The 11,289-nt window shown below is 39.2% G+C and overlaps 1 protein-coding gene across 1 annotated transcript; it reads right to left on the reverse strand.

The window, feature by feature from the left end:
• Window positions 1-464: 464 nt before the first annotated feature.
• Window positions 465-5,427, reverse strand: LOC109218525 (beta-glucosidase 18-like). Its single transcript, XM_019382893.1, has 11 exons — window positions 5,207-5,427; window positions 5,065-5,131; window positions 4,897-4,955; window positions 3,575-3,650; window positions 3,391-3,465; window positions 3,203-3,290; window positions 2,211-2,466; window positions 1,668-1,783; window positions 1,322-1,571; window positions 1,116-1,218; window positions 465-992 (listed from the first exon to the last, which is right to left on the reverse strand). The coding sequence occupies exons 1-11, from the start codon at window positions 5,342-5,344 to the stop codon at window positions 691-693; spliced, it is 1,530 nt and encodes a 509-aa protein (XP_019238438.1). The 5' UTR covers window positions 5,345-5,427; the 3' UTR covers window positions 465-690.
• Between the last annotated feature and the right edge of the window lie 5,862 nt (window positions 5,428-11,289).

Raw genomic sequence — 11,289 nt, forward strand, 5'->3', positions numbered from 1 at the left:
AAGGCTTCATACACAGTATTGGTTGATTTACTTGCATTCAGTTCCACAACTATTTAATGTCTTAGGCCAGTGGACATGGTGGTATATATAAGTCTTTTACCTTTTGCATTCGCGTTTCAAGTTATGGCATGTAATCTGTTACAGGTACATGTTTGTTGTATATAGAGCATAGTCCACTTGGGTGTGACACATGCTTCCCATCAATATTTAGTTTGATAAATTATGTTCTTATAATCTATTTCGATGGCATTTTTTGTCTGATATTGTAGCAACAACTTTTTGAGGGAGTCGCGTCCACGAGTTTGTTATTATGGTCTATATTTCATGAATATAACTTTTCCATCCCATCTACTAAGTAAGCATGAGATTTCATGGAAGAGTTTACTTTGTAAAACTGCAAGAGTTTACACCCATTTGGTAGGATTCTAGACATTATGTTGACCTAACAGAAGAAAGAAGAACTAATGGACAAAATTCAGCTTTCAACAGAACATTTCTACTTAAACAATAAATCTTCATTACTTTATTAAAGTGAATAAAAAGACTAGGTCTTGACCTAATTTATTCAATATAAAGGAAGGGATTAGGCGGAACAATTATACTATGACTTCCCAATAATTGCCTTCCAATAACAGAGACTTAAATAAAATAATATTCAACAAGCTTCCACATATGCATCGTCTTCTTATGCTATTTCTGGGTAGTATGTGCTTCAAGATCCATGCGAAAGTTACACATGAGCTCTGGATACTTGGTGGCTGATAATTTTGGAGTTCTTTGGAGATTAGTATAGTTGACGTAGTAAAGTCCAAATCTTATGGTATATCCATCTAGCCACTCGAAGTTATCAAGAAGGGACCAAACAAAGTAACCCCTTACATCTGCACCTTTCTTGATGGCATTTGCCAATGAATTTAAGTAGCTATGCAAGTATTTCACTCTATGAACATCGTTTAAGGTATCCTTTATAGAAGTACTGTTCCCAGCAAAGCCTGCAACATTGCTAATTATGTTAGTAGCTGTATCCTGACATATCAAATTGCATCTCGCTCAAGTAATTAGTTGATGAAATGTATCTCATTCTAATGGAAAAGAATGTGAAATATTTTTCTTACCATTTTCAGTTATAAACATAGGAGTATTGTTGAATCTGTCCTTTATATACATCACAACTTTTTCAATCCCTTGTGGGTACACAAATTGCCAGTCCACTTCCCCCTGATTCATTAAAAATAAATCTTTCGTAGTGTAGAAAGTGCAAGTAATAATTTACAAAATGAGATTGGAGATGAGAATACATATATGATTTAAGGAAACATACAGGTTCCCCGATGTAGACACCGTCTTTTTGAGTAGTCATTAAATACGAACCCTCTGACCAAGAGTTTCCATGTTCACAGGCAGAATACAAGCAATCTTTGATATAGACAGCCGAATAATGATTGATGCCAATGAAATCTAGGCCATAACTCAACATTATCAAATCACTTACTGAAAATTTTGGAAGATTAGATCCCAAAATTTGTACCATTTCTTCGGGATATCTTCCTAATATAATAGGGTCTAAAAACCTGCATGGAGGTAGTTAGTCAAAAATATTTGTTTACTCTCTTTCCGATGCATAAAGACCGGATCGTAGAACCAAATTACTTATACAGAAGGCTTACCAATTTGTATAGAATGATCGAGCTCTATTAGTTGCAGCTATGTCTTCTGAGGAATTGCTAAACGGTTCATACCATTCGATACCCATAGTAATGCCAATCATGCCTCCTTGTCTTTTCTGTAAAGCAATAGAAAATATACTATATTACTGATATCTTTTTGGATCTTCTAACGAACTTACAATTTCAGAGTCGATTGAAATAAAGGAATTAAAAGTAAAAGACCTCAAACAAGAAGAAAAGAAAGAAAGTGGGATTACTATATTATGGTGATTTGATAGATAGCATAAAGGAGGGAGTTTCCAAGGATACATTTTTCACTTATAGTCTTCTAAATATAAAAGTTTCTTATTTTACTTCACCAAAAATAGTTAGAGACTGATGATAATATCTTGTTTTATCTAGTGTTCCCTTTCCCTTCTTTAAACAAGCCAACAGTAGCATTGCACTAGAAGAGTAATTAGCATTTGGACAAGTTAAGCAAGATCATGCCATGTTGAGAGTTGACATGATAATGGAGAAAAGGGAAAGAGCCGTAGAAAAAACCTGATATCTGGTACGGTAAATGCGGACAGCAGCTGCATGAGATAAGATCATATTGTGAGCTGCAATGAAGGGCTCCGTTTCTGAATCCCCGCCAGCACTACAATTCCCAAATATACCAGAGCATCGAGCTGGAGGGTAACTCCCATCTCTATAGCCACTAATGGCCACGAAGCTAGCCTCATTCATCGTTATCCAATATTTAACTCTATCTCCGAAGTATTTGAAGCATATTTTTGCAAAATAGCTAAAATCATACCTGAAACAAACCCCACCAACACGAATGTAACTTGTTCATCTTTTTGGGTTTCGATAGAATCTATAACTAGCTTTAAGTATAAGAGGGGCCCAACTACTTATTGTAAAGTCCTGTAAGTTATGGACAAGTATTTGGACTAATTAAAATCTTAATGATGCAATTAAAGTGAGCATGAGTTGTAGTACCTAGTACACAAGAGAGTTCTGGTTCATTGGGACACGTGAATGTATTTATAGTACTTACTGGTTAGAAGTAGAAGTAGTTGAAAGTGATAAAGTGTGGCCATTGAGTTAATTAATGACTCTAGTAACTTCATTGAGTTAATATATACCTTGATATTGAGACCTTATTACTGGAGTAATCAAATGGAATGGGATGTGGATGGCTTGTAACCAATTGTGAACCTAAATAGAGTAAGTTAGAAATTGTTATAACAAGATTGATATACAAATCACGTTGGTTGATTTAATTGTATGTGCTTGATGTCATTTAAGTATTTGAAGTGCGAGGTAGATGTAGGTTGAGATGTACGTCCCTTTAAAGTATTTTTATGAAAAATACATATTTCCTAAGATATAGAAAATGTTTAGAAATGTTTATATGCAGAATGCATGTTCTTATAAATGTATTAAGATATGTAGAATGCATGTTCATCTCAAGGATAGATGTTCAGTTGTTTTGCGTGATACACAGTTTAAAGCATTGGGCTCCTCTAAAATTGGGCTGTCACACTTACCGTATCCGTGAACTTAGCCAACCACCATATCTGTCCTCAAGATCTTGTGGTATGTCATAATGTGTTAATGTGACAAACGGTTGGATCCCTGAAGTAATAGCAAATAATGAGACCAATATTTTTCTTTTTTTTTGTACATTTTGGATTCTCTAAAGCATAAAACTGTTAGCAAGAGAATCAGAACTGACCTTTCAGTAGGAGTGCATCAATGACCTTATTGTAGTGCTTAATTCCGGCCATATTAACTTTTCCAAATCTGCCCTCTGAATAAAATACAACCGACCAAAAAGAAAAAGGATTATCATCGTAAATGACAATTAGGAATTTATTTGTTTATGATGAAGGAAAGAGAGCAGTGACAGTTTAACTTACTAGGTAGAATTCTTGCCCATGAGATAGAGAAACGAAAGCTATTCACACCCATATCTGCCATGAGTTTGATGTCTTCCTGTTTACATTTTAATACCAAACAGATTAAAACTCTTCCGTCTCATGATTTACGCTTTTATATTATTATTGTTAATACACTGCATTAGTCTAACATTCGTCCGTAAACTGATCTTCTGAGACACCATGACTTCTTGGAAAACAAAATTTTATGCCATCTGCCAAGTTCCCTTCATCCAGCTTTGAAATTAGCAACAAACATTTGCCCCAAAAACCCAACAAACCTTTTGAAATTGGCAAGTTCCCAAAACCCAAACCCAAATTTCAAAATCAATTGGCCCAAAATATCACTATTATATGATAGTGTATATATAATGTAGTTCATTACAAAAATGATAATTTTGTACCAAATTTATTTATGTTCAGGACTATATGGTTTGCTATAATATAATGAATGTTATTGATAAAGGTATTGTTGGGTATTTATGATAGTTTTTAGACCTTGTGGGTATAAGTCATGTTTCATGTTTTTTCAAAAAAAAAAAAAAGAGAAATATGTTTTGAAAATTTATGTCCAGACACATTTTTATTTTAAAACCAAACTTCACCCAAATCAGATTTTTCAAAACAAATTTAAAAATTTATGTCGAAACGCTAGGTTATAGTTCGAATTCAGCAGTCTTACAAGGAAGAAGCCCTATAACACGCACTACCTCTCAAGGAAAGAACCAAATGAATATTAAGAGAAAGTCATTCTTTATTTCTAATTTCACGTGAAGTAGGGTCTAGTATAGAATAAACCTGTTTTATTTTAGTAAATAATTTTTGGAAAGAGAAATATTAAAATATATGGAAAGGCATTCGTAGTCTAAGAAGAGGACAAGCAGCATATTATTCAAGAAAGAAATATATTCAATGAAGTAGGTAAGAATTCGAGATAAACATCCAAGGAAATGTTAGCTTTTGAAATGCCCTTAAATGCTAAGAAGCCAGTAATCCCTGACTAAGGGCCTATATGTTTAGCGTTTGTCTTGGTAGAAAGTTTAAGAAAACATAATTGAAATATATCATTCTAAAAGCTTGAGGAGCAAAAGCTTTGTGATGCATGAGTGGCTATAAAAGTTTTCATTAAAGATAAAGCGGGTGAAATAAAAAGTTTAAAGTTGAATTATTTACAAATATAAAAATGTGTCATTCATTTTGGAACGGGATAATAAAGAAAGTGTAAGATTTAAATTGAAAACGGAAGGAGTAATTAGTTTTTGAAGCATTTAAAAGAAAAGAAGGGTGAGCATGAAGTACATTACCAAATAACGATGGTAGTGATCAACAGCAACATCTCCATTGCTTCCATCCTTAACATGACCTGCAACAAGACCAGTACATGAGTTCCTTTTTCTCTAGAAACACATTAATAATAGAATTCGTGTTGCAAACATTGAAAGAAAGAAAATGAGATTATTTTGAAAGCTCACCAGCATCATGGGTAAAAACGTCCCAGTTGCTGAGGCGTTTCCCATCACTGAGGAAAGCTCCTTCATACTGCAGAGAAAACAACAAGAGCGGTTAAAAACAGAAAGGTAAAAACAAAAAGGTAAAAACAAATGTGAGAAGAACCTGGTAAGATGAAGAGGCCGTTCCAAACAAGAAATTGCTCGACAATGAAACTTGGTCTGTTAGATGACATGACACCATGAAACCAGAAAAGAAGATACAAATTGCTAAGCAGGTGTGCCAAAACACTGCAGGTTCCATGTTAGTAAGTAAAAAGTACACTGGCCTTTTTAGTGGAAATGACGAGAAGATAATTAGTTGCGGCAAGAAGAAAAAGCAACATCTCTCACGTTTAAATAGAAATAATCTAGAGAAAATAGCCAGAAATATCACAATAAGCACATGACTTTTCCACAGAAGTTTAACCAATTAAAATTGAGTATTGACAGTATTTTGGATAATGTTCGGGTCCACCATTATCAGTACAGGCTTAGGAGCTTATATAGTTCTTGTGGTCTATTTAAATTTGAATTTTTGGTATATTAATATATATTTTAAGATTAATAAAATTGAAGATTGATGTCGAAATATTAATGGATCCAAAGCACTCCCAACAACAACCTGCTTCTTCAAAGTTCATACCCCCAAACCTCCAGATATCCTTACCAATTCAGATACACCACCCAATTTCAATAACAATCCAACCAACCACATGATTATTGATATGCACGACCCTACTACGTATCCTACTCATTCTGCTCCAAAATCATATCTTCATACCCTAACCTCTACTAATGATACTTATACACCTAATAACAATCATGAACCTTCAAACCACGGACTGGTGATTGATGATGAACTGGAGGCACCAGTTGATGCCTCTAATTTCATTCCACTTTCTATGGAAGAAAAAAAGTAGGATTGACAAACATTGGCAAAATGCAGTAATTGTTAAGGTTTATGGTCGTAAGGTAGAACATCAACTACTTCGGCAAAAAATTTATACCTTATGGCAACCCACTGAAAATCTATCTCTCATAGAATTAGGTTCAGATTTTTTCCTCCTTAAATTTCAAAAGGAGGAAAACAAGACTCATGCCTTACATAATGGACCTTGGTTCATTTTAAATCACTTTCTATCAGTTCGTCAATGGGAACACTACAACAAATTTGGCCTAAGGTCATACTAACTCTAGCCAACATTCGGAAAGCGTGGTCAAAAACATCTATGGGAACGCTTATAAAGGGGTGGCCTTTGTTAATCACTTTTGGCTACCAAGTCTAGACCACACTTGTTAAGAGTTCTCTTTGAATAAATAGACAACGCATTTTAAGTGTAGTCAACTAAAATAAAATTTGGCAACACACACTCACCTATATTACAATATAGGTGAGTATGTGGTAAGGTCTGCGTAAACACTACCCTCCCCAGACCCCACTAGTGGGATTACACTAGGTCGTTCTTGTTGTTGTATACTCACCTATATTACAACGCTTTTAGAGCGTCCCTGTGACGACCCAAAGGATCATCACCTGTTTCTCTTTCATTTCGTGCTTCCGAGGCCTTGAAAACCTCATTTTTACTTGCCTCGATTTGCGTGCACAATCCGGTGCGTAGCCGGAAAGCTTAAATATGAATTCTGTGTAAAAATTTATGAATTTTGATATTAATATGATTAAAGTTGACTTTGGTCAACATTTTGGGTAAACGGACCCGGACCCGTGATTTGACGGTCCCGGAGGGTCCGTAGAAAAATATGGGACTCGGGCGTATGCCCGGAATCGAAATCCGAGGTCTCGAGCCCGAGAAATGAATTTTTAAAAGAAATTATTTTCTGAAATTTATATGGAAATTTGAAATGAAAATGGATTAGAAAGCGTTGGTATCGGGCCCGTATTTTGTTCCGGCGCCCGGTACAGGTCTTATATGTGGTTTAAGCGCTTCCTGTGAAATTTGGTCGAAATCGGACGTTGTTTGACGTGTTTCGGACCTAAATATCTAAAAATGAAAGTTTATGAAATTTGAAGAAAAAGTGATGATTTTGAGGTTTGATCCCTCGTTTATGATGTTATTTTGGCGATTTCACGGTTAAGTCCGTATGATGTTGTTGAGTTAGTGTGTGTGGTTGGTTAGGAGCCCTGAGGGCTCGGGTGTGATTCGGGCGTGGTTCGGGGTGTTTTGGAACTTAGGAAGAGATCAGATTTTCTGCATTTTTTTCACAGACTTTTTGTTCTACGCGATCGCGGCCTAAGGCTCGCGTTCGCACTGCCTTGTGTCTCCCCTCCTTCGCGTTCGCGGTACCCTTCCCGCGTTCGCATAGTTCTGGTAACCCCTTCAACGCGTTCGCATATAGCCTATCACGTTCGCATAGGCCAACCCTTGGACCCCCCCCCCCTCCAGTTTTCCTTCTTCGCGTTCGCATACTACTCATCACGAACGTGATGCTTCCTAGCCTGCCTTCTTCGTGAACGCGACCCCAGTGTCGCGAACGCATAGAGTAAAACCCTTCTGTGATTTTTAAAGTTCAAAAACAGATCAGAGACGGGTTTATTCCCAATTTTCTCACGAGCTCTTCTTCTCCACAGCCCCTAGGCAACTTTTAGAGCGATTCTTCACCAAAGCTTCTTGGGTAAGTATTCTCTAACTCGTTTTCTTCATTTTCTAACCTCATTTATCAAATTCCTAGACCTAAATCATGTAATTTAGGGTGTAAATTGGGGGAATTGGGTAGAACTAGGGCTTTTCAATTTTCTTTGATTTAGACCTCGTTTTGGGGTCGAATTTGAAAAAAAAGTGTATATTCGGGCTCGTGGAGGAATGGGTGCCATGGAATTGGTTCGAACTTCGGCTTTTGACCAAGCGGGCCCGGGGTCGATTTTTGGATTTTGGGAAGAAAGCTTAGAAATTCATATTTAGGCATTGGGTTTAGTTTATTTTGCTATTATTAATTTTTTAAGGTCATTATTTCATAGATTATATTGTGTTGGAGCCGAATTCGAGGGGTAAAGCTATACCAGAGGCTTGAGTTGAGTTTGGAGCATTCGAGGTAAGTGTTTGATCTAACTTTGGCTTGAGGGAATAGGATTAGAGCATTATTTGCTAATTGCTAAATGTTGAGTACGGTGTATAGGCATTGTGACGAGTATCTATACACCGGTGTCTAGCATGACCGTGGGTCTTTATTTGTGCTTAATTGGGATTCTGTAGTGACTCTTCCTTGTTAATTGATGGTTTCTATATGATACAAAGAGAATGAGAAGGAAATATGATGTGTAAACTCTTAGGAGCGTTGGCTCGATTTTTTACTTGATTAAAAAGTAAGAAATGAACGTAAGAGAAAGAGATGTGATCATTCCCTTGCCGGGATGTGTAAGTTATTGTTGTTGCTCCCTTGCCGGGATTTAATTGCTTAGACGTATTCTCCCTTGCCGGAAAAGTACTTATATATTATGAAATGGGATCGTGTGGCTTGCCGATCACTTATATATTATGAAATGGGATCGTGTAGCACGCCGACCACTTATATATTATGAAATGGGATCGTGTGGCACGCCGACCACTTATATATATTATGAAATGGGATTGTGTGGCACGCCGACCTCTTATATATTATGAATGGGATCGTGTGGCACACCGACCACTTATATTTGCTGAAATGGGATCGTGTGGCACGCCGACCACCTAGTTATACTATGAAATGGGATCGTGTGGCACGCCGACCACTTATATAGATTATGAGATCTGATGTAGTTTCGTGTTTACTTCTGATAAGTTGTTTTCATCTGTATTTCCCCTAAGCATGTCCCCTCCCCGCCTTAATTGGTAATTTCTGCTGTTATTTTGTTGCACTTGTATATACATATATATCTGCACNTGGGTGAGGAAGAGTGATATGCACGAAGGGTCATTCCGTGCCATGTTTTGATTATATTTGCACGAAGGGTCATTCCGTGCCATGTTTTGATTATATTTGCACGAAGGTTCATTCCGCGCCATGTTTTGGTTATATTTGCACGAAGGATCATTCCGTGCCATGATATGAGAGTTACGTGAGGGAAAGCACGAAGGGTGATGCCGTGCACTTTATTTGATTGCTTTGGTGAAAATGAGAGTAAAAGCACGAAGGTTGATGCCGTGCAACTGTTGATTGTCCTGCTCTCATTAATTATTGTTATTGCCTTGTTTCTTATTTAAATTGTTGACTTTATCTCCGGACTGTACCTCCCCATAGTATGTTTCCCTCCCTCTTAACTGTTAAACTTCTGTATTCTTTCCTTGTATTGCATATACATACATTGAACTGCACAGGTTAACTTGGTAGTCCTGTCTAGCCTCGTCACTACTTCGCCGGGGTTAGGCCAGGCACTTACCAGCACATGGGGTCGGTTGTGCTGATGCTACACTTCTGTGCTCTTTTGCACAGATCCCGGTGCCCCAGCAGCTTTTGGACCACAGCAGTAGGATAGCGATCGGGAGCTGACTTCAGTCCAGGGACTTACGAGGTAGCCTAGCTGGCGTTCGCAGGCCGGAGTCCCTTTCTATGTTTCAGTTTGTTTTCATTGTACCGAGACAGACATTTATGTATTTCTATTCGGGCTTGTTTGTAGCACTCTTTAGTAGTTCGTGAGATAGCGACTCCAGTCTTGGGTGGTGAAATATTAGACTTCCGCATTTTGGGTTTTCAGTTATTTATGTTTTAAAAGACTTCCACATTTATTTAAAGACTCGTTATTTTATTATTGTTATGTTGTTATCCGAAAATGTTTAAATGTTTGGCTTGCCTAGCTCCAACAGTAGGCGCCATCACGACTCCCGATGGTGGGAAATCCGGATCGTGACAAGTTGGTATCAGAGCTCTAGGTTACATAGGTCTCGCTACTCACGGACAAACTTGGTAGAGTCTGAGGGATCGGTACGGAGACGTCTGTATTTATCCCCCAGAGACTACGGAGTTAGGAAAAGTTTCACTTTTGTTCTTTCCCGTCGTGTGGTTCTGTTTCCTAAATACTGATTATCTTTCTACTCTGTTCTTTCGCAGATGGCGAGAACACGCGCTTCCTCTTCTACCGCGCAGCAGCCCGAGCCCCCAGCAGCAGCTCCTGCGAAGGGCAGAGGCCGAGGTCGGGGCAGAGCTCAACCCCGAGCAGCAGTCCCAGAGGTGGAGCCTCATGTTGATTATGATGAGGAGGCTCCAGCCCCAGCAGCTTCGGTGGGCCCAGCTCAGGTCCTAGAGGGGTTCATAGCCACCCCAGTTCTTGAGGACGCTCTGGTCAGATTGGTAGGCTTTGTGGAGAGCATCACTAGAGCGGGTTTGCTTCCAGTAGCACCAGCCATTTCTCAGGCTGGAGGAGGAGTTCAGACTCCTGCTACACGTACTCCGGAGCAGGTAGCTCCCCAGACTCATGTCCTAGTGGTTCAGCCAGCTGTGACAGCTCAGCCAGGTATTGCAGCCCAGGCCGACGATGGAGCGGCTATGTCTTCGGATGCTTTGTGGAGACTTGATCGGTTCTCCAAGCTCTTCACCACCACCTTCAGCGGTGCTTCATCAGAGGATCTCTAGGATTTCTTATTCAGCTGCCATGAGATCCTTAGGACCATGGGTATTGTGGAGACCAATGGGGTCGACTTCGCCACCTTTCGGCTTGCAGGATCCGCCAAGACTTGGTGGAGGGACTATTGTTTATCTAGACCAGCAGGGTCGCCAGCATTGACATGGGATCAGTTTACAGAGTTGTTTTTGGAGAAGTTTCTCCCAGTTACTCAGCGAGAGGCTCTTCGCAGGCAGTTCGAGCGCCTCCAGCAGGGCTCCATAACAGTCACCCAGTATGAGACTCGGTTCATTGATCTAGCACGCCATGCTATTGTTATACTCCCCACCGAGAGAAAGAGGGTGCGGAGGTTTATTGATGGGTTGATTCAGCCGATCCGTCTCCAGATGGCTATGAGAGCCGGGAGTGAGATTTCTTTACAGGAGGCGGCCAATGCAGCCCGTAGAGTTGAGATGGCTCTTGCTCGAGGAGGTGGTCATGGGTTAGATAAGAGGCCCCGTCATGCAGGTAGATTCAGCGGTACCTCGTCTGGAGGTGGGGATTCTTATGGTAGAGGCCATCCTCCGAGGCCCTTTCAGTCAGCCCTACAGGTCTCACATGGTACTTCTGGTGGTCGTGGCTCTCAGCCGCAGTCTTCTGATCAGCAGCTTTTCAGT

The sequence above is a fragment of the Nicotiana attenuata genome, unplaced genomic scaffold (assembly GCF_001879085.1).
Source record: "Nicotiana attenuata strain UT unplaced genomic scaffold, NIATTr2, whole genome shotgun sequence".
Taxonomy (NCBI): domain Eukaryota; kingdom Viridiplantae; phylum Streptophyta; class Magnoliopsida; order Solanales; family Solanaceae; genus Nicotiana; species Nicotiana attenuata.

What these genes read in the sequence shown, in the direction of transcription:
- LOC109218525 (XM_019382893.1), bottom strand. Translation starts at nt 5,344, where the DNA reads ATGGAACCTGCAGTGTTTTGGCACACCTGCTTAGCAATTTGTATCTTC. An exon ending in ATCACTACCATCGTTATTTG is followed by an intron (nt 3,651 to 4,896) that starts GTAATGTACTTC and finishes AAATGTAAACAG; the next exon opens with GAAGACATCAAACTCATGGC. An exon ending in CGATCATTCTATACAAATTG is followed by an intron (nt 1,572 to 1,667) that starts GTAAGCCTTCTG and finishes ACCTCCATGCAG; the next exon opens with GTTTTTAGACCCTATTATAT.